This window comes from Citrus clementina, unplaced genomic scaffold (assembly GCF_000493195.1).
Source record: "Citrus clementina cultivar Clemenules unplaced genomic scaffold, Citrus_clementina_v1.0 scaffold_5, whole genome shotgun sequence".
Classification (NCBI taxonomy): domain Eukaryota; kingdom Viridiplantae; phylum Streptophyta; class Magnoliopsida; order Sapindales; family Rutaceae; genus Citrus; species Citrus x clementina.
In genome coordinates this window covers 41,160,652-41,183,270 of record NW_006262201.1, presented here as the reverse complement: position 1 = coordinate 41,183,270, position 22,619 = coordinate 41,160,652, and the positions used below count along the sequence as shown (strand labels likewise).

General features: G+C 36.7%; 6 protein-coding genes across 6 annotated transcripts in view; 3 read left to right on the top strand and 3 right to left on the bottom strand.

Moving 5' to 3' along the window:
• The window catches only part of LOC18042940 (auxilin-like protein 1), a 5,737-nt gene extending 5,313 nt beyond the window's left edge, over positions 1–424 (bottom strand). Inside the window, exon 1 of the mRNA XM_024184842.1 lies at positions 1–424. This exon is cut by the window's left edge and continues 3 nt beyond it. Within this exon, the coding sequence (XP_024040610.1) occupies positions 1–250 (250 nt within the window). The 5' untranslated portion in view covers positions 251–424.
• Positions 425–2,854: 2,430 nt separating this feature from the next.
• LOC18040652 (proteasome subunit alpha type-1-B) lies at positions 2,855–6,403 on the top strand. Its single transcript, XM_006434963.2, has 2 exons — positions 2,855–3,410; positions 5,548–6,403. The coding sequence occupies exons 1-2, from the start codon at positions 3,060–3,062 to the stop codon at positions 6,034–6,036; spliced, it is 840 nt and encodes a 279-aa protein (XP_006435026.1). The 5' UTR covers positions 2,855–3,059; the 3' UTR covers positions 6,037–6,403.
• A 453-nt stretch (positions 6,404–6,856) lies between these two features.
• LOC18040651 (uncharacterized sugar kinase slr0537) lies at positions 6,857–9,767 on the bottom strand. Its single transcript, XM_024182910.1, has 8 exons — positions 9,496–9,767; positions 9,138–9,392; positions 8,968–9,039; positions 8,840–8,878; positions 8,386–8,493; positions 8,027–8,124; positions 7,763–7,874; positions 6,857–7,568 (listed from the first exon to the last, which is right to left on the bottom strand). The coding sequence occupies exons 1-8, from the start codon at positions 9,643–9,645 to the stop codon at positions 7,320–7,322; spliced, it is 1,083 nt and encodes a 360-aa protein (XP_024038678.1). The 5' UTR covers positions 9,646–9,767; the 3' UTR covers positions 6,857–7,319.
• A 1,531-nt stretch (positions 9,768–11,298) lies between these two features.
• LOC18041767 (gamma carbonic anhydrase 1, mitochondrial) lies at positions 11,299–15,049 on the bottom strand. The gene is made up of 5 exons (XM_006434958.2): positions 14,689–15,049; positions 13,774–13,917; positions 12,739–12,864; positions 12,493–12,644; positions 11,299–11,685 (listed from the first exon to the last, which is right to left on the bottom strand). Exons 1-5 carry the CDS (start codon positions 14,801–14,803, stop codon positions 11,410–11,412), a joined length of 813 nt encoding a protein of 270 aa, XP_006435021.1. The 5' UTR covers positions 14,804–15,049; the 3' UTR covers positions 11,299–11,409.
• Positions 15,050–18,416: 3,367 nt separating this feature from the next.
• Positions 18,417–20,806, top strand: LOC18041766 (protein RER1B). Its single transcript, XM_006434956.2, has 4 exons — positions 18,417–18,614; positions 18,983–19,354; positions 20,236–20,416; positions 20,594–20,806. The coding sequence occupies exons 2-4, from the start codon at positions 19,005–19,007 to the stop codon at positions 20,645–20,647; spliced, it is 585 nt and encodes a 194-aa protein (XP_006435019.1). The 5' UTR covers positions 18,417–18,614; positions 18,983–19,004; the 3' UTR covers positions 20,648–20,806.
• A 947-nt stretch (positions 20,807–21,753) lies between these two features.
• LOC18041765 lies at positions 21,754–22,416 on the top strand. Its single transcript, XM_006434955.2, has 2 exons — positions 21,754–21,966; positions 22,075–22,416. The coding sequence occupies exons 1-2, from the start codon at positions 21,768–21,770 to the stop codon at positions 22,320–22,322; spliced, it is 447 nt and encodes a 148-aa protein (XP_006435018.2). The 5' UTR covers positions 21,754–21,767; the 3' UTR covers positions 22,323–22,416.
• Positions 22,417–22,619: the final 203 nt, after the last annotated feature.

Sequence of the window (22,619 nt, the reverse complement as noted above, 5' to 3'; positions counted from 1 at the left end):
AGTAATCAAGCTTGGAGCTTTTAACATCAACCGTAATCTTTCTCTCATTCAGCTCAGGAACATCAAGGACCGGAATCGAAGAACTACGTGAGCCACCAAATATCTCACCGTAGTCTTCCTCTATATAAGAGGCAACCTTCATTGGACCACTGAAAACGCCGTCGTAAATACTCGTTCCACTGAAGCTGTGGCTATGCCTCTTCGTGAGCTTCTTAGAGAACGAAGCAGAGGAGACTTTCTGGTATTCCATATTAAGTTTTTTTTTTTTTTTTGGGTTATATTCTCTTTCTTCTCTTCAAATGTGTTCTTTCTTTTCTGTCCTTTCCTTTCCTTTGCAGGAGTCAAGGACACGGAGGAGAGAAGAAGAAAAGTCTGAGAAACTGAGAGAGGAGAAATTGGAGATACAAAACCAAAAAATAATAATTTTTATTTTGTTTTTATATGAGTAGTGTTCCAGAGTACGGTAGTAAAAAGGGTGAATCAGCGATTTGACGCTAGCTGTTAAACGGATCTGCCGATGAGTGACCGGCGAAGCCGGTGACCGTGAGATATGAGCTTTGGCTTTGGCCATCGCCTTTATCGAACGGGCAAAAAAAAAAAATCGGCTTCTCTGCTGTCGTTTCGCTGTATGTTTTTCCATACCCAAGCTGTCACCAATCAGCGATGCCGACGCGGCTGCCTTCCAGGGGTAGTTTAGGCAGTTCGCGGCATCGTGTAGGAAGTACGGATGGTTGTAATTGGTGAGTCAGCGTTTCAAAGTTACAGCTGTGGGCTTAGTGCCGTTGCTAGTTGCTACGATACGCCACACGTGAAGGGGTGAAGCGACACTACCCTTTTCTGAAATGAGACGGTAACATTTGGAGTACGTAAAAATTTTGTTTTAAGGAAAGACACAGTTAGTTTATTATTAATATGAAACAGACCCCTAACTTGCAGCTCCTAATAAATGGACTTATTAGGGAGAAATGCTCAACTAAGAAAAATATTAGGGACCCGCCGTGGGTGGACAAGTAGTTGAACTTGGTCAATTTCAGTCTTCTTTCTATAAGCTATGCCTGTGTGGGCCTTACATGATTATATTATACATACATGAATGAATTGGATTTGTGATATCGTGCTAGTTTGATGGAAAGGACTTTGAAGCACTCGGCAGCAGCAGTACCATCAGATATCTTACTTGTAATGATTTCCGAATTAGATTATAACTGGTTCCAGTTGGGTGAAGTTTGAAGCTGTCATTTGACAAAGTTCAAAAAGAATATATTATATTTCTCTCGTTTCCTTTTTTTTTTGATGATTCTAGCTAGGGATTGTCTAAAGCCAAGGATTTGGAGCTGGAGGGGCCTTCGTGGTTGATTATTAAGTAAAAGTAAGGAATTATGCATGGCTTTTACTCTTTGTCGTGATCATTAGTGTCTTTGTCTCAATTATTTTTTTATTGGAGAAAACTTTTATTTGAGGGACACAACGTTCCCCTCCTTTAGATTCTCCTTTGATTAGGTCCCACAAAATTATAGCTGCACGTCTTTCCCGGCTTCCCTAGCTATATATTATTCTACTAACAAACTTAATTATTCTTGTCACAAAAAAAAAAAAAAAAAAACTTAATTATTGAAAAATTAAATTAAAAAAATGAGCCCGATTATACATATGCTAAATGTTATATTTCTCTATAAGTACTCACAAAATATTAAGTTGCCTACTGACGATCTTTTTCGGTTTTAATTTCATGGCCTTTAGCTTTCCAGCTTTGGTGTGAGATCAACCTTTATAGAAAGCTTGGTAAATAATATGGAACAGGAAAACTTTTAACTGCAAAATATATCAAGTGTCCGTTGGAAATTAAACTACTCGTGAATCTAATAAAGCAGATTTGATCTAAGAAGACTAGCTTTTTTTTTTTTTTGTGTGCAAAGCAATCAGAGCTCTTTTGATCTAATCTAATGACTGGTGAATCTGATCTAATAATACTCTCCAAAGCAAGCATAAAAGCAGATGGGCTAATTTATACTTGTCCTTTTGCACGACCTTTTCTTTTTCCTTTTCTCACTTCTTTAGAAGACTCACTTTTTTCTTAGTGACTACCAACGCAGCCCACTCAGCAGCCTTAACCTTCCGATGAAGCTTTCACAGCTTACCCTTTGAAGCCAGCTGACTTTCATCTAAAATTCCTGTTGTAGCTTTCGGAACAGACCATCTGCTACAAATTTTTTCACGTAGCCCGTAAAAGGAAAGCGAAATAAAGGATGATGATCTGCCCCAAACGGCCAAACCAAACCACGAAGGCAAATGCATTGAGATTGACGTAATCAACATCGTCATCACTGTTTTTTTCATAAATAGAGGAGCAGCAACATGTGCCGCTATATGTCTAGTATTTGATGCACGACTTTAATACTATTCACATAATATCAGAGGACGACATAAAAACCTTAACCAAAAAGAGTAAGATTCGGATTGAAAACCAAATTATAAAGCACTACTAGCAAGGACATATCCCATCCTATCTTGGAAATGAATGCTATTGATCTCAAAGGGAGTACGATTCATCATAATATATGGCCTAAATTGATTTGATCGAAGCCGCTAATTTTAGATACAAAACTTATATGCTTTTTTCTAAACGGGAAGGATAATTGTTTGAATAGAGGCTCGAGAGGCAGAGCTATTCAATCCCAGCATCGCCCATTAAGTAATAAAAAAACTTATAAACGTCGGGGTTAGATTCAATGACCTAAAGGCCCATCACTTCTGGGAGTCAAATTAAGGCCCATATCTGGAATCCAAAAGCCCAATTTCATGTTTAGAAGTCTTGAAGCGGATCGATTGACCACTATTTATTCAGTGCTTTAGAAATAACGTACAACCGGTTGCGCCCAATCACTCCACGCCTGAAGTAAGTGATCACACTTCCAAAACCCCCCTCCTTGGCTTGAAGAAAAAGAAAACACTTTCTACTATTATTATTATTATTAAGACGGCTTTTGGTTGCAGTAGATTTACTTGCAGCGTTTGTTTCATCGCGAAATTAATACGGCACGAAAGATTAAACCCTAAAAATGTTTAGGAACCAATACGACACCGACGTGACAACATGGAGCCCCGCGGGCCGATTATTTCAAGTGGAGTACGCGATGGAGGCCGTCAAGCAAGGCTCCGCCGCAATTGGGCTCCGATCTAAGACTCACGTGGTCTTGGGCTGCGTTAACAAGGCCAACTCCGAGCTCTCGTCTCACCAGAAGAAGATCTTCAAGGTCGACGACCACATCGGCGTCGCTATCGCCGGTCTCACCGCCGACGGCCGTGTTCTGTCTCGGTACATGCGATCCGAGTGTATTAACTACAGTTACACTTACGAGTCGCCGCTTCCTGTCGGCCGCCTTGTTGTCCAGCTCGCTGACAAGGCTCAGGTCCGTCACTTTCAAAACCATACTTTGTTTCAGTTAATGTAATTTTTTTTTTCTACTTGAACTGAGTTCGTTAAGTGAATTTAGTTTAAAATTGTGTCTGTCGAAGAAATTAGGTGTCCAGTTTAGGATTTTCCAATTTGTGAGTTAACTTTCTGGATTTTTGGAAGGTGACTGTTCAGGTTAATTGATTTAATTCGACATTTTTTATTTTATTTGGCTGAAGTAATTGCAACGTATGTTAAACAGAAAATAATTATCGGCTGCAAATTTTTTATTTGAAGGATTTATTTTTCTAATAGATGCAGCTATAGCTATTGCTTGTGTTCATGTTTCTTCATCTATGTCAAGCACATTGTCTGTCACTGGAATTCAGGCATTCTATTTGTGATGTCACCAATTCGTTGGAGCCAAGGTTTCTGCAATTGTTTTGCTTGTCATTCTTTGTGAGTTGTGATGTTCACCAGATTTTGTTAATGATTGGCAATAATAAATCAAGTTCATAACCATTGTTGTAAACGGAGGTTTAGAGGAGAGTGTAGTCATGTGCTTGTGATTGACCTTGCATAGGACAGGCTTAACCATAAATATTTCATTTGTGGTCCATGGACAACTTGCCAATGTCTTTAAGGAGTTGCTTTGGATAAAATCACTTTGTAGATTGCAGAACCCATTAATATTTGAATCTTGTCGAGGTTGAGATAATTGAGATAGACCTCTTAGAACTTTAACTTCATAATCCCAGTTGAGTTATTAGGAAAGATTTGGTATAGAAATTAAAGTTTGTTACTATAATTGAGTTGTGCTCTGGAGCTTTACCATCTTTTCGTATTAGTTTAGAATGTTTTGTAAATTGAAGTCGTGAATTACTTCGTAGGTTTTTAGTTTCTCCGAATAAGCATGCACAGGATAAATTTAGTCTAGTAGATGTTTTGTTAAATTTTATTGGTTAATGAAATTTTTAATTGGGGTTGGAGGAAAGATCCCATCACGCGTGCCAGTCAGGTAATTGGACATAGATACGTTGAATAATGAAAACTGTATCATGGATGCAGTTGGTAACTGAGCTTTGATAGTCCACTCTCTGTGGATTTTAAATATATTTCTCCATGTTGTTTATTTCATAATTGGCGGCCCTCTTCTCTCACAGTTCTGGTTATTGGACTTAGTTATGTTGAATTATGAAACTGTATCATGAATGCTGGTAGTAGATGAGTTTTGTTAACACCAGTCCATGTGGATTTTAAAAATATTCTATGTTGTTTATTTCATGATTGACATCTCTCTCCTCTCACTATTCTGGTTATTGGTCTTGGTTGTTTGATGATGACACTGTATCATAGCAGGCAGTAACTAAGTGAGCCTTATTAATGCCACCCTCTGTGGATTCTCTCTCTCTCTCTGTCTCTCTCTATCTATCTATCTATCTATCTATCTCTCTTTCTTCTTTCTCCTTTCTTTTTGTATTCACCTATAATTGGCAGTTCATGTTAGTTTTGTTTTGTATGGAGTATGTGATCGTGGTTTAATTATTATCTAGTTTTGTTTGGTTGTTACACATTAATCCTTATTTTTCCGGTTTTTCCACTTACAATTTTCTGTTTATTGCCTTATATGTGCATGTTTTTCAAATATTAGCATGTAACTGTATCAAGTTGAAACCCCTACCTTCCTGTCTCTGTACACACACATATTTTATATTGTCCTTGATTGCACTGCAAAGCCACGCTGTTAATTCAGCATAATTGCGTGCCTTGCCTCATTCTCAAAATGTTAATTGTCTGTGTATAATTTCAAATTCTGTAGAAAATTTAAATATTTGAATCAGTTGCTGAAAATTTTGTTATTCAGCTTTTAGATGTCTCAATGAAAGTCATAAAATGATGAGTGGATTGCTTTAAAGTAATGGTAAGGTTAAATTAGTTGGCATTTTTTGTTTAGTCTTAACTCTTAATGATACCATGTTTTGTTGCTTGTGTGAAGCAACTCTGTTATTTAGTATGTGCTTGGTTGCTTAATACATTCCAATCTTGTTTGAGACTTTTCAAACATTACAACAAACGAGAGCTAGAAGGGAAAAGCTACTTAACATCTGTGAATTTTCATCTATCGTTATATGTAATACATATTTGGGTGACAGGTCTGTACCCAGCGCTCATGGAAACGGCCATATGGTGTTGGCCTGCTGGTTGCTGGCTTGGATGAAAAAGGAGCCCACCTTTATTATAACTGCCCAAGTGGGAACTATTTTGAGTATCAAGCATTTGCCATTGGGTCCCGATCTCAAGCTGCAAAGACATACTTGGAACGCAGGTTTGAGAACTTTTCAGAATCTACAAGAGAAGATCTGATCAAGGACGCTCTCATGGCAATAAGGGAAACCTTACAAGGAGAAACACTAAAGAGTTCTATTTGCACAGTTGCTGTGGTAGGAGCTGGGGAGCCATTTCATATTTTAGATCAAGAAACCGTACAAAAGTTAATTGATTCATTTGAGATTGCTGGCACTGAAGAGGGTCCTGCTGCTGCACCAGATAGTGCTGCAGAAGGAGGCAGTGCTGCAGAAGGAGGCGCAGCTTCAGAACAGGGTGCTCCAGCAGACGAGGGTGTAGCTCCAATGGACATTTGAGGATGCAAGGACCAGAAGTCAGCTTCTTCGTCTTCGTCTTTAGATGAGGAGTTTAAGCATGTGTTTGATGGGTTCCATGGAATATGGGTTGCACTTCGGGAAATCATTCTGTTGGACAATTTATTTTTCCGCTTATGGTGCAAATTATCTTGCCTTATCAGTACAAACATTTTAATAGTATCCTTTCCTAAACTCCAAACATCTTGCTTTAACACTTTAGATACAGTGAGCGAACCCGAAAATGACATTTTGTCTTGTGTTATTTAGTTCTATTTCTGCTACATTTGGTGTTTGTTTCACTTCTGTACACATAGCTAACTGGCATAGACTGATATGAACGATTTACGTGCCAAAGGTTGCTATTGAATTTTGCATGTCATCATGAGAAACTAGATGAAGATTAGCATGCATCATTTTATCCCAAAAAAAAAAAAAATACATCAATTCAAAATTAGTAATTAGTATTGTTTTTGTACGACTCAATTTCGGTTATCAAACAATCAAGGATCATGGGAAACAACTCAAAATTAATTATTTTTTTTATGACTTGATTATCAAACAAGGAGCTTACTGTGTTACAGATTCTGTAACATACAGCACCTAATGCATGCACCACAGGTGTCCTGCTTATGGATAGAAAAAGGGGCAAATGCTTTTGTCTGGTAGCTGATTAAGCAAAATCTGTAAGTTACAGATTCTGTAACTTAGCCTGCTCCATCAAGCAATTATGGGCTTATTGGAGACTGATTTTGTGTTAGGAGTCGCAGATAATGTAACTTAGCAGCTGTCATGTTCGCAAACTGAAGTTGAAAATCTTCTGGGTTCTTATTTAGTACAAGGAAAATGGGGTAGTAGCATGGTTAAAATCATCCTACCACAATTGCTTTCATTTTAAAGCTTTGGGACTTGCCCATTAAGAGTTTGTGAAGTGTAAGCACTAAGCAATATCACTCTCTGTTTGAATTTTGAAGAGAGTAATTTACTCAAATAATGTCCTGCAATTAAGACAAAGATACACTTTTGCATGGGCTATCCGTTTTTGTTGCGTCAATGTGGATAAATCCACCAGTGGTCTCAAATCTAAAAAGACACGACATTTCTTTGAAATAAATTTAGCGGCTCGACAATATTAATTTGTTTTTCCTTTTTCCTTCCGTGGAGGTGGAGGTTCCAGCCACTTCAGAATGCAAGTCGAAACAGCCCTAAAATGCAACCACAGCTACCCTTTGTTGCAATGAGAAAAATAATTGCGATAGATGAAAAAACAATCGCCTCAACAAATATCAGGTACGGGTATCAGGAATAGGCAGACCCCTGATCTGCATCTGCTTACGCATCCACTGCCAATTCTCTGGGGTGACCTCACCCCCAAGTGATCGAATAACAGACCCCCCACTGCATGAACCTACTTTGCAACATTCTTCCAGAGATAATCCCTTCACTAATCCATACAAAAACCCACTTGCAAATAAGTCCCCAGCACCAGTCGCATCAATTGCCTTTGCCTCTCCTATGGCTGGTACTTTGACAATCTGAAACAGTAAAGACATTTAAGACGATGGGCAATAGAAGGAAACTATAAGAGAGTAAACATTCTTCTGGTTCCACATGTCCAGCTTAAAACTTAAGAGTAAATCAAGGTAGTAGGTATTACAGCAAGTGGGATGACGAATCAGATAATATGCCACCAGAAGGAAAGACACAAACAAGGATATATCTAACCAACCTCTTTTCCATGCTTTGCAATGCATCCATTAGGACCTAATGTAACCACGGCCCATTGGCAGCGTTTGGCCAGGAATTCAAGTGCAGCCTCTGGATCTGCATTTTCTTCACCTCTACAAATATTGAAAGAGAAATAAATGCCAGCAACTAGAAACTGCTCCAAATGTTGAAAAATAAAAGTGAAAATCTTCACAACTCAATTGTATTGTCTCCAATTATTGTTTTGACAAGTTTAGCTTATGATTTACAACCAAATTACAGTTACCTCACTAACTCTGCTGCTTCGTCCTCATTGGCAAAGCAGAGATCCACATCCCCCGACTCCAATAACTGTAGAAGAGGAGTTCTAAAATTCCGAACCATCTGGCCAAAGGTAAAGACTATATAAGATAACACAATCACACCTGAAAAATTGATGCATTAACAAACAAGTGCCAATTAGAAATGATACACTTCCACTCTGCTTACGCATCAATGCACAAGTCTACAGCTCTACTTTCACATAATCAATGGTAGAAACTCTAAACATCATTGTTTCAGTAACATAAAAGACCACTGCACACGTTAAACACACACTCCGTTGCATCAAACAACAAGAAAATGAAACGGTTTGAAAAGATATACCTCAAAACTTGCTAAATCCATGGAAACAGAAAGACCCTCTTGTTTGGCAATCCGAATAGCTGCTTGAATAACTTCAAAATTGAACATCCCAAATCTTAGAACCAACCACTGTAACGAAAGATACATTAGTAACCACATCCACAATGTATCAGTAACCACATCCATAATGCATCAGTCTTTAGAAAGCTACAAAACTCTGACAGGTGACAAGACTGAGGAAGTTGACGGTTTGAATGATATTGTGTTGTAAACCAATCATAATTTCTAAATTTACATCAAAGAGAGTGTCATACACGACAATCTGTAGTGAGTTTGATACAAATTACAGCTTTTTCCAACTTAAGGGAAAAAAGAGAAAAAAGTAATAATAATACTGTAAAATGAAAAAGAAGAAAGACTACCACGAGCAAAGATTAAACAACAATTTTTTTGAATATAGTGCAAGATGCATAACCTTAGAGCCTTTAACGTCCTCTGCGATTAGTTCATCTGCCTAAAACACAAGAAATTCACACCATAAGGGCAAAGGCTAAAAGCCAAATGCGGTCAAAAATCAAAGGAATGCAAGTATAACACAAGCACCTGAATCTTGACGGCATTTGAGAGGCAGGGCCGCATGGTCCGATTGCCAGAAGCATCAACTAGGCAAACACACTGCGGGCATAGCATTTTACTGATGAAATTTTGGCACTTAGCCACAGACAGTATAGATCAAAGAATAACCATTCAAATAAAGAATCATAAGTAATCACCTGGCCAGTTGGTCCCCTCTTCATTCTTAATCTAGAAACATCGACTCCACTGAACTTCATGTTACTAACAAATAATTGGCCTTGTTGATCGTCTCCATACGCCCCAATCAGCCCACAAGAAACCCCAAAGCCTACGCTAAGCCCTCGAATAGTATTGGTGACACTACCTCCAGCTATGGTCTTTATAGGAGAAGGCTCATCCAGAATGTGGGTTTTCACTTCACTCAATATATGCTCGAGCTCGTCAATTGCAACCTACACAACATTTTTAATTTGGATTTTTCCTTTCTAGCCACGAAGAATTGCGTGTGAAAACAAAAAACAAAACAAAACAAAAATCGTTAAATTTGAGGATTACGGGAATGGAGCCACCGCGTTCACCGGGAATTTGATCAAGCAGGGACCAATCGACACGTGCCACGTGATCAATGAGGGCGGCAGGTTGAAGTCCGAGAATTAGAGCAGCCTGAGAAGCTTCCCGGTTGATGATCAAATGTTCTGCTCCCATCTGTTGCCCTGCAGTGGCAAAAGTTCTCTGTTTTTTTATTTGTTTATTTTTAAACAAACAAATTAAGCGCAAGTTGCCCCCTGCTTGCCCTCTCTTTACTTTGTATTTATAGACTTCAGCACACCAGCTGCACCGTAACAAGAGCGGACTTTTCCAAATTTTTATTTATTTTTACTGTTTACCCCAAATTCCCAAAAAAAAAAAAAATGATTTTATGGCTATATCTTGAAATTTTCAAATTGTTCGATTATTGCGTTATCGGAATCGATTGTAGTTGTATCAGAAACCACACTATTGTTTACTGTTCTGAAATTTCCAACCCTCAAAGCTACTCGAATGATCCAAAGAATGCGATGTATTCTTTAAAAAAAGAAAAAAGCTGAACATTACATAATGAATTACCCATTTTGGAGACATAGCCACTACTTCATTAAATAAAAATGATCAGATTTTACAATTTAAAGCCAGTGCTTTCCAAAATTGACTGCAATTTCTATCTAATAAGTATCCATAAGTTTAATTAGCATCGTTTTCTGGCGTGAATGTGAACAGAATGCTTCAGAAAAATGGTTCACGTACTTGGCCCTACCTTTGATTTAGCTAGATATATAGCACAAACAAGTAGCTCCAATCGTGGCCGTATGCTTCCACTAGAAGCTTTAAAAATATACCAACGAATTATGAATTCCACAACCGAACACTTATATCCATGATTCTTTTCAAAAGCAGTGAATAACTTTTTCTTGTTCCATTATCTATTCTTCATTTAAAATTCCCGGACAAATCCTCTGCTCTTGAGTGCTTGCAAATTGCAACCTTTGATTTGCTTTAAGCCAAATGTATCTATCTCCTCAGCTTTTGCTCATTAATTAGAATAACGTTATCTTTTTAATAAAAAGTTGGTTGAGAGAGGGAAACAAACAAGGGATGAAACAGCAATGGAAACCAATTGAGAAGTACATAAAAACAAGAGTACAACATAACGAATATATGGGGATATAACAAACATGATTAGAGAGAGGTGACCCTTCTTGTCGTTTCAACCATAAGGCAAAGTCAGCAGCTGAAATCACGGATAAATGCATCTTTGGCTTCTGTAGATTCCGACTCAGCCTACAAATAAAGTTGCAAAATAGATCTGACAATGTGGCACCATTTTTAAAAGACGAGTAGCTCTGTTTATTAAAACTTGCCTAGGGTTCTGATTGAGGATTTGGCACGTGGGTTAGGTTCCAATAGGTTGGCATAATTGCGCTTACGTTCACCATTCAACAATTACAGCGCCTGCAAATTTTTTTCTTTTTAAATTATGCAAAGAACATGCAAGGAGATTCAACTTCGACGGTAGTGTGAAGCACCCGGCAAGAAGCAACAGAGTATAAAACATCAAGAAAAGAATCCAAGTTTCGTCTTCATATGCAAGGTCCCCAGAAAATTCTGATTCAAGTCATGCCCAGTAATGTCCTGAAACTCAAAGGAAGGTGGCTTGAACAAAATCCAGAATCTTAAATTCATGGATGAGAAAACACCAACATACATGATGCTGGTGGCATTAGTTTCGGGCAGAGAAGAAAATAGAGTTCTTAAACAGTCACAAGAAGGGCGGAACTGAAAGCTAAAAAGGATCCACGAATCTATTCTACATGTCTGGTATTATTGGGAACAAGGATGACCCCCTTCTTCATGTATTTGCACGTAACAACAAATATTCCTTGATTTCAAATCTCCAGATTCCAACTCAGAAAAAACTACCTAGGAAAAATATTATTTCTGCAACGACTTTGGATCTTTGATGCTATCAGGAACAATAATTTCTTGAGGAGTTTCACGAACAACACCGAGCATTGAGTCGTATTCCTCATCCCGACGTGCAAACTTCTTGCGAAGAACTTTCTCAAATTCAATCTCATCGAAGGACTTCGCATTCTCAGCTGCATGAACTTGTGCCAAGTTGGAATAATTGGTGGCTGACTGGGAAATAAAGGCTATTTCTTCATCAGTGAGCTTTCTCAGGAACTTTGCTGGATTGCCTCCCCATACCTGTGACAGAGAGATTACAAATAAGACAGGCAAAGGATTCCTGTTCCAAGTTATACTATCGGGAAAAGCAACAATCAAGGAACGGTTGAGAATCTCAACTCCAATCTGAAATTCACCCACCTGGGAGAGAGAATTTATAGGACTTCTACTTGCCCAGAAAAGATTGAAAAAACTCACTTTTTTAACAAGAATTAATCAACTAGATGCTACCCTACTGAATTATACATGATGAACTCATTTGAGCTCTGAAAAAGAAGTAACTATATGACATTTTAACATTTTGCCAATTTTTTCTAAAAGAAAACACAGTTACGAAATCCCTTGCTTCACCTTGTTTGAACTTCAGGTATTGGTAAGGAGTCAGGATCATTTCACATGAGCAGGAACTCAGCAGCAGCATCCCATCTAATCCACTAATCAAGATCTCATGCCTATCATAATTACAATTTGATTTATTTCCAACTTCACCCACTATGCAAATAACTAACAGCAACAGGTTCAACCTCCACTTGTTTCAATGACTTCGTTCTAATCTTTGATAGATCTCAGATCCTAATTACTCCATGCGTACTTCAAAAAGCATGAAGTTTTTCCACAACAAGGAGAATCTGCCTAAACTATCTTGAGAACATTGTACATAACACCAAGAAATATGAAAAAGAAAATGAAAATAAAATGGTTGAAAGCTAAATTTAATCATTTTGACGTGAATGATAGATGGACAGTCAAAAATTGTCATAAAAAAAAAAAAACACTACCTCAGTATCTTTCCAGGGTGAGAGAGAGAGTGAAAGTGTGCAAATATACCTCTCCAGAAGGGATCCTGGTATTCTGCCTCACAAGAGATCCAGCAGCAACCATGCCATGTCTCTCAACAACAACACCATCAAGTAGTGTTGCTCCCATGCCAACAAAGGCCTCGTCCTCAACAGTACAGCCATGTAAAACAGCACTATGGCCTGCTCGGTTCAAATACTAATCATAATCCAGAAAATGGAAGGACCTACGTCAGCTGGCGCTTATAAAGTAAATGACCAATATGAGACCACTCACCTACAGTAACATTGTCCCCAATAGTAGTCGGTAGCACCTTCCCACTTAGATTAGACTTCGCAACATGCACAAGGGAGTTGTCCTGTATATTTGTTCCTGATCCAACACTGATGCTATTCACATCCCCTATGCACAAGGAACATACACAAGATTATTAGCAATATACTAACACTAGTAGGACCTTGATAAATTAATAGAAATATAGCAGTGAGACCAAGAAAAATTTGCTAATTTTGTGAATATTAATTAATTGAATTACAATATAGCAGATTGCCGCCAAGTCAGGACGGGCAAAACATATTATTTAATCGGGGTTTTAATTCATTAAGGTACTACTGTATAACCTCCCAAAGAGTTTCCATCAATAAACCTAAATTTCCTATTGAGTGGACCAAATGGCAATGAAGAAGAATCTAAAATGCCTGTACATATGGAAGAAAGGGAAGTGCTCAAACTGAATGGAGCTTGCAAATGACTCGAAGATAAGGTTGTAACTCAATAATAAACCCGATTTATGGAAGATTGACAAAGGTTTTCATAGCTGGTTTCCCATATTTACATTTTATGAGTTTTAAGGAAGCAGTGTAGAAAATTAGCAGACTACTTAGAAACTAAACCACAGAACAAGAAAGTCATAAAAATCCAGCTGAGAAAAATTGGCTATAAAAATCACAGCTCAGCAATTTTGGAGATTAAGTTATATGATTTCTGGCATTCCCAGAAACAACACTATGATCATAATGCATCAGTACAATTGGCATAGAAGTCAAAACCTAGCATTGCAATTTCTTAAGTACAGAACTGCAGTAACTGTATTTTCATAACCGAGAGAGAAAGAGAAGGAAAGAAAGAGTTGGACGGGCATCAGTAGGCCTCAAGTATTTTCATTCTTAAACAAAAATCCATTTTTTGAATTCTCTCAATCAATTAAAAAAAAACATATGAAAGAATATATTCTTGATTCAGAGAAAATGCAATAGCAGATTTTAGGTTAAATGCATCTTAAAAACATTAAGTCTTATAAAATCACCTTACCTCTCAAAACACATCCATACCAAATAGATGACCCTCTTCCCACTTGAACATCACCAATGATAGAGGCACTTGGAGCAACAAATGCATCCTTGTCGACTGCGGGAGCTTTATCAAATATGTTCATCAGAGTTCGATGCCTAGACACTAAAACAAGAAAATAAATTAATTAGATTGTTAGATAGACAAAAAGAAGATAGAGCAGAGCAGCAAATCTAATTGTGAATTACAACTAGCAAGTCATGCATTAACATGAAATGCAAAAATCAAAATAGGAACATTTTAGAAAGGTAAGAAAACCCTTAGCATTCAGCTATTCTTCCTTAAAGAATTGATGCATCATGTTCCATTAGACCTCACTGATTAAGCACACTTGATGTTTAGTCCTCTGTTTAAAATTAAGTCCATCAATTATGATTCCCACATCTTCTCATCATAGTCATATAAAAATTCTAACATCCAGGAGCGATCAAAAAAAGAATTACTAGCAATGCCATAGCTTCAATTGTTTATCATAATCACAAATCAACTAACTCAATATCTGCACAAACACGGCTCTCTTTTCAAATGTTTACACGCTATCTACATATCATCGTTTTGAACCTGTGCACATTTTGACCTAACGTAAGCTAAAAGTTCATCCAATGTTCACGAAAATCAAACGCCAGATTATATTAATCAAACACATAATCCACCAATCCATATCGACCAGGAAAATTAAAAAACAAGCATTAATAAATTTTCTACTCTTAATGCTTCAAGCAAAACGTTATCTGCTCGTCATTTCTTAAAAAAAAAAAACCAAATCATTTTCAGAAAATTAACCTAAAAATAAAGTCTACAATTGTAAGAGGAAACGGGTTTTTAAAATTATTAGAATAAAGAGGAAAAGAGATCTAGGATTAAATAGGAGCTCACGTTGCTCTTGGAAGTAGTAGTTGCCTTGGAGACGGCAGCCGAGGCGATCAAGGGCCTGACCGGTTTCGCGAATCCAGAAGCCAACGGTGTAAACTGCTCGCCCTAGGGTTCCCATCTCTTGTTGGCTTTGGGGATCGGTGACTGAGTGTCGATACTTTTGGAGCTCAAGTTCAGTGAGGTTTTGGGTTTCTTAAGTTTGAGCGAGGTGTGTCGTGTGTGTGATGACTGACTGATGAGGAAAAGAAGCTGGAGCCAGAACGGTACCGTTCAGTTAGGGCTGAGAATAATCCCAGTCCATTGGAAGGGCAAAATCGGGTTTTAGTTCCGGCTTTGTTTGCTGTTGATGTTGTTGTTATTATTATTATTATTATTTAAGAAAATTACAAGATAAAAATTTGTACTCCTTTTAAAACCAAAATATTCTTATTCTTGTACTTTCGAAATAGCAGTATGCATATATTTTATTGTGATAAAATATGAGGATTGGGGTCTTGGTTTATATTACTTAATTTACGCATGATATAACAACTTTAAAACTTTCTTTTAAAGGAATAACTAACATTTCATTCATCCATAAGTAAAAATTAATATATACCAACAATCTTAACAAAATATCTATTACAAATATACAATTGGTTGAACCAATGTATTTTCACATAGAAAAAATGAAATTCACCGGTTGAAACTCTTTCATAATACCCTCCATATGCAAACTTAGACAGGTAAGGGGACATGGAATCCAAATTCTAGCACAATTGAATAATGGTACTATATCCACATTATATAATCTACATAGCATACAATCGGATTAATCAGACATTATAGATTTATAATTATGGTGGACTCCAGATACATAAATATTAGACATAGAGAGAAAATCTCTCACCTTATAAATAAAAACCATGTTCAACCCACATAGGTGGATTAAGAATATGGCAAGGATTTGTTTCAAAGAATCGCTCAATGTTTCCATCTTCCATGTTATAGATTCTCATATCTACACCTCCACCTCCACCTCCACTTCCTGTCTGTTTGTTAATGATATCCATGTGCGAATAAGACTTAGGAAAATCATCAGTAAAATATATGCAATTGGATTTACAATGAAAATTAGTCGATGCGTCAATAGACATGGAAGAATTATGACCCAAAAAGAGCGATCTAGTACCCAAACTCTTGATATGGGTCCAATTACCAATGCTTATATCAAGCTCCAAAGCAACAAATTCATTAGTTCCATAAAAGCACTCATCTTCAGCCCCATGTTTAGTATTTGGTCGCAAATCCAATTTCGACCCCCCTTCGTGAAGCCACCAATAACGCTCCATCTGACTCTACCAAATAAAAGAGTTGGACTGCTGGCACCCCTCTAATTTTCTGATAAAATCCCTCTTCTAAAAGAACTTTATTGCTGATGGAAAGAATTCATTATTTATAAGCACATTTATATTCTTCCAAAGTTACCCCTGAATCAATTTCAGTAAATCGCTTCTTTCACTTTGTGAACAAATTCAATTTTTTTTTGAATTAATACTTCATCAAAAAAACAAAAAGAACATTATATGAAAACTAAAATTTCCAATGAATGATCCAGTCAATTAGAAAGTCATCATTTCAACGTATACTCAATTTTATCAAGGTTTAGAGGAGATTTCAAATATTCATGCCAACATTTTAATAAATGTCGGTGACTCAACTTCTAGAGGCATGCTTAATCTCATTGCTTTTGTTAAGCAAAAGGTTGATCAGAAATTTGGGTATTTGAAATGATGGCTAGTCGTATATTTGGTTGAGGGATGAGCTTATACAAATTGCAGTTCTTTCTTGAAATGTTTTCTGTTAATGCAGCATTAACTTTTTTCTTTTCTCGAAAGACATCTTTCATAAAGAAAGAAGTTGGAAAAAGATTGAATTAGGGATAATTTTGGAAGAACATAGATATTCTTATAAATAATGAATTATTCTAGTTAAGTGATGGGGTTTTTTTAGAAGAGGAGCTTTATTAGAGCTTTAAAGGGGTGCTAATAGTCTCGCTCCAAATAAAAATGCTCCGCAAAATAACTAAATTCAAAAGGATACCGACCCACCTGCCGTCCAACCTTACCCGGTATGGCATAAATTTGACCTGCGTGACTAATAGCACAAAATTGATCTTTGTAATAAATTACATCCTCAAATGGGCCTGCACATATTTTCACTGGTCACCTGGCCTGGCCCAGGCCAATCTCCGACGGAATCCATAAATAATCATCATAAGTGCTGGTGCCGAACCCGAATCTGGCGGATTGGACGACGGCGATGGTGATAAAGCGCACTTGCGTACACATCGACAATAGTATTTAGTAATATCTCTATTCCAAATTCCAAGGTCTCTATTCATGTCTGGGAAGGATTTGATTCTGTTCTCAAAAGCAAGATTCTTTAAGTTTGGGAACCAAAGTTGTTGAAGTTGAAGAGGACGGGAAAAAGGGTGCAAGATACAGACGCTGAGATCAGGGGAAATTTTAATAAGCCAACCCCGTGAAGATAAATAGCGTGTATGGTTAGCGGATTCTGGTAAAGTAACTAGGCGACTCATGCCCCTTTGGAAGACTGAAGAATTTAATCACTAGATTATCATTGTGATATTCTTCTGCTAATGAATGATACTTTTTGAGGAAACATAAGCCAAGGATTTGTACCTGAAATTGTTTTGAAGATCTGCTGCCTCCGATCTCCACGATGTGCAAACCCCAGCAAAACATACAAAATCCTCCCAAATCTCTATGCTACTTGCAATTTCAGCCAGCAGATTGCAATCAAGCCCCGACCAATTGCGACTTTTGGTTTCGGCCATGGTTGTTACTATTTGTCTGGGAATTTTAAAAAATCTAATATGTGATACTTTTTTCAGAAGCAAAATTTTAATAACTCTCAATCTCTCAGTAGACTTTCTCTTACGGTAGAAATTGTCGACTTGCAGAGAACCGATTATTATGTTATTTAAATAAATAAAATTAATTTCTCTATAAATAATAATTATTTCTTGTAGAGAAAGTAATCATTTTCTTATACTAATAATATTCCTTTTTGAATAAATTAAGTCTTGAATAGAAAGTTATTTATTCTTTAAATAAAAATTCTATTAAAAAATAAAACATATTAAAAATTCTTATTGAAAAATAAGACATATTTCTTAACATTATTAATTTTTAATTTTTTTTATGATATATATATATATCATGATTGTTATATATAATATATAACAACTTCAAATTACTTAAACTATTCCAATTATATAAATGTAAATATTTTCATAGAAATTATTTGTACGATTAACGTAATCCATCTACATGTAAATTAAAGAATTTTTTTTTTCAAAATAATAGCCATGTGACATATGGATCCTTGCTTTTATTGTAGAAATTAAATATGAACTATCTTTTGAAGATATTTAATTAGATTTAAAGTTTGATCTCCCGCTTCCTTAATCTTTAAAATAAATTATTTCCTATTTAGTATCAAGTACCATTTTTTCATTATCCACAGTGTACCAAAAGAATTAGCAAATGGTATAAAAAAATAAAATTGTCTAAGTAAATTATAAAAATCCTTATTAAATTAGATACCGCCTTGCTATTTTTGGAAATAACCAAGTGAAAAATTCTTAGGAAAAATTAGCCATAATAATGTGAAATTGGAGGTAAGTTTTAACTAAAAACGGATAAGTTTGACTAAAGTCAAAACCACCCTTTGAGAAATTATAATTCGCGTAAAATAAATGCCGGAAAAAGAATTCATCTAAACGAGTGGGGCCATTACCCGCACGCTGCACCTTAATTCTTTAATCGAACAAAATTGTAGTAAGAAGATTCACATTCTGCAGAAGCAGATCCGTCATCTCATATCCCGTCGGTGCCGTAACCCTAAATTGGCGTTTCGTTAAGGTGAGTCGTTGTTTTGCTCTCTTAGCTCTCGTCGTCTCCATGCTCTATCTAGATTTGCATTTATAGGCCACCCTAATTTTGCCAAAATTTCTGGATTTACTTTTCCCTTGCTTTAATTAAATTATAAATGGAAATTTAGTTTCTCTGTTTTCTAGAAAACATTTTAGCTTCTAGTTATCGTTGCTCGTTACAGAGTTGCCCTTTCTCTCTCATGATTTTGAATACAAACAAAGTCATGCTTAATGGAGCCTTGTTAAACCATTAGCCATAGCGGGTTTGATCTTTATTTTTATAGCCAAAGCAACTGAGTTTGTGAGACACAGTATAAACATTGCTTAACTGTATTTTGGTAATCATGGATGTAAAAGGAATTTGTAAGCTTAAAAAACCATGGAAGGACCAGGGGCTGATGCTGCTTCTGCGGTGGCCCCCATTGCAAAGTGGAGAAGTGATTTCTCGAGGATGTTTCAGTACTATCTGGATCGATCAACCCCGCATCCATTGCAGAGGTGGATTGGAACTCTTGCCGCTGCGTCGATTTACTTGTTGCGTGTTTACTGTGTTCAAGGGTTTTACATTGTCACATATGGCTTAGGAATCTATATTCTGAATTTGTTGATTGGATTCCTATCGCCGAAGATTGATCCGGAGTTTGAAGCCTTGGATGGAGCTTCATTGCCAACTAAAGGGTCTGATGAGTTTAGGCCATTCATTCGCCGTCTTCCTGAGTTTAAGTTCTGGTAATTTAAGAACTTCTCTTTTCCCCAATTATTATATGCTAGTGTGATGAACTCTATTCCTTCTGTTCCATAATTTTTCTTTGTTATGATGTCAAAGTGTTATATTCCAGGGTCTAGCAAGCACCATCATGTGTTTAAACTTATTTTCAAATATTGGGATTCATCACATAAAAGTCATAAATCTTGATAGTTTTGGTTATTGCAAATACTTTTCATAGGTTGCTCCATTCTTGGCTTTTCATTGAAGTTGATCTTCTTATAACTTTTGAAACACAGATGTCATACTTGTGCTTAACTAATGATGGACACTTTGTTAAAAGAGACTCTCCTATCCAAGAGGGATCCAAAATAATTGCATGCATGTATTCTGCTCTTTGATGTGCATTCTTAGACAGTGGCCGTCGGGCAAGTTAAAATACTACTTTAGTATGACTACAAGGGAATGAATGATCACACTGAACAGAGTGGCACATTCTTTAAGGTAGCCTGAAGAATGGAGCATTCAAGCTTGCTTGGGGCTCCTTGGGTAATGATATAGAACACTGAGTTTCACGAGAAATTCAACTGATTCTCTACAGATATTCTCTGGTGATTTTTTTCTTTTTCTTCAAAGTATCATTTTAGCTTCTCCCCTTCTCTAGTGCAGCAACTTTGAATCCAATTTGCGTATTTTACTGTAAGAAGAGTAATGGATTATTCAGATAAGTTAGCACTGATCTTAGCAGTTGAACGAGATTTTGAATAGTTGAGAAGAATCATCTAACAAGCATGTTGTTTATCAGACCTTATTTTGTGTTTGTTTAGATTGGTTTCCCAACAATCTCATACTTTTTTACCTAATTCGGCTCAAGATTAAGTTAATTTTTCAATTGTTGTTTCAGGTATGCCATCACAAAGGCTTTCTGTGTGGCTTTCCTTATGACCTTCTTTTCTATATTTGATGTTCCTGTCTTTTGGCCCATATTGCTGTGCTATTGGATTGTTCTGTTTGTCCTTACAATGAAGCGCCAAATGATGCACATGATTAAGTATAGATATATTCCGTTCAGCTTTGGGAAGCAGGTGAGCGCTTTGAATTGTTGTTTTAGTGTCTTCTTTCTGTCTTCTGCCACTATTATGAATCTACACTCAGTGCTCTATTTGAATTTTTGTTATTAGCGGTGCGCTTGGAGGCATTTTTTTTTTTATCATGCATTATGTTAGTGAAAATTAAAAACTTGTCTTCTTGATTTCTAACAGAAGTATACTGGGAAAAAGTCTGCTGCCAGTACCAGTGGCTCGCCAAGGGACTAAAGTGAAGTGGTAGGCAAATATAGGATAACTGGAAACTCACAACCTTCCTATACTTGCTCTTTTAGATTTTTTTTTTTTTTGTTTGCCCGTTTAATGAATTGTTTAATTTCAGAAGGAAAACATGTTTCATGTCAAATACAAATGCAAAGTTCAAGTGTATGTTCGGAGGTTCCATTTTGGTTTGTATTTAGAATGAGATAGGGTTCTAACCTTTTTTTGTGGGACCCCTCTTGCTTGCAGCCTTTTTTTTTTAATACCCTTAAAAGTATATAATTGTTCTGTTGTTACGTAGTCATCAATATTGTACCGGGTTCTCGAGCATGTTTAAGACGTCATTTTGGCTTGAGTTGAAGCGCAATCCCGTTTATGCATGCTTTTGTTACATTACTAATGTGTGCTCAAATCATATCATTTGCGTATATAATCACAAAAATGATATGATCGGGGTTGGCAACTTACTCCATAACTTGTGGCACTGTTAAGTAACGCTCGTGAAAATTATTGAAAGCTGTGAATTAAACAAAACAGCATTATCATAAAGCAACCTCGGAATTCGGAATTCTTAATCTCAGTGTAATTCGTTCACACATCATTCTTCAATCAGAAGTCACGTATTGAATGACTAGTCCACGGGCCAATGGAGCCTAGATGCATTTTCTTTTGCGCAAACTTGAAGTTCCTTCTATTATCATATAAGATTAGATGGAGGTCCGGATACATTTTGTATGCAAGTTCACGGGGTGTCAGCTTGACATCAATCGCTTGAAACGTAAGAAACCTCTTGTGCCACGTTAGCAGCAATGAATGTAACCAATGATTTGAGCCCCAAATCGGCGTCAGTAATTGGATGGATGTAATAGAGGAATAATCACTTTAGAGAAGGCAATTGCAGATATTGACTTGGGCATGAATCATTACGATATGGATGTCTAATCACGCAACTAACAGGCCTAACAAATCTTCAACAACTGAACAATGAAAATCACAATGTTTGTTAACAATAGCTTGACTTGAATTATAAAAATATATAACAATAATAATAATACAAATTGGACAATGATTTTTTTATTTCTATAATACAATTGTTTGCAAAACATGGCCAGCTATGTTGCTCAAGTTCATGTCTTATAATATATGTTATCTCGGTACTTCTTGGGATAATATAAAAATCAACATCCTCGAAAGCTGTATTGGTTTCCGCGAACAAATGAACACAAGAGCTTTTGTTCTGATTTTCTTCTTCTGGGCTTTCCTCACCATCATCACTCCTACTCTTATTCTCCTGTCAGAGTCTTCGAAAACCGATTTGGATCAGAATGGTAAGAGGCACTTTTAAATGTACAAATTCTCATCTAAGTTTCAGGATTGTTGGTCACACGTATAAATATTATTAATGGTGGGTTTGTTTCTTAACTAACGTGTTGCAGGGAAAGTCAGTGAAGGAATGAAGCCTCGGAAAATGATGACATATTCAGAGAAACATCCCCCTAGTACCCCGATAACTCCGCCTGCAAAGAAGGTGCCACTGACACCGACGGCGGCACCAGTTGATCAACCAGCTTTCAGAATTCAAAACCAGACCAATGATCAAGTCAATATCAGGAGACTACTTAAGAGCGTGTCAATGAGTTCCTGGCTGATTACAATGTGTAAATATGCGACGTGTGCATACTGAAACAGCTGCTCTAAATTTAGTTTCAAGGTTAATTTATGTACCATTATTGGGAAAAAAAATAAATGAGCGAGATGTACAGTGATTAATGCATGCACTACCGATATTTTAGTTTTTTTTGATTTGTTAATTTAAGAAGTGTGCGATTGATCGTTGTTTACCTTTCTCTTCAGAATATAGCAGTTTCGTCTTCCTTTTGCTAACTAAATGATGTAACTAACTAATCACGAAATATTTAATAGACAAATAAAATTCTTATGCTTGTTGAACTGGCCAACTGTATTAATTTCTCATATTATA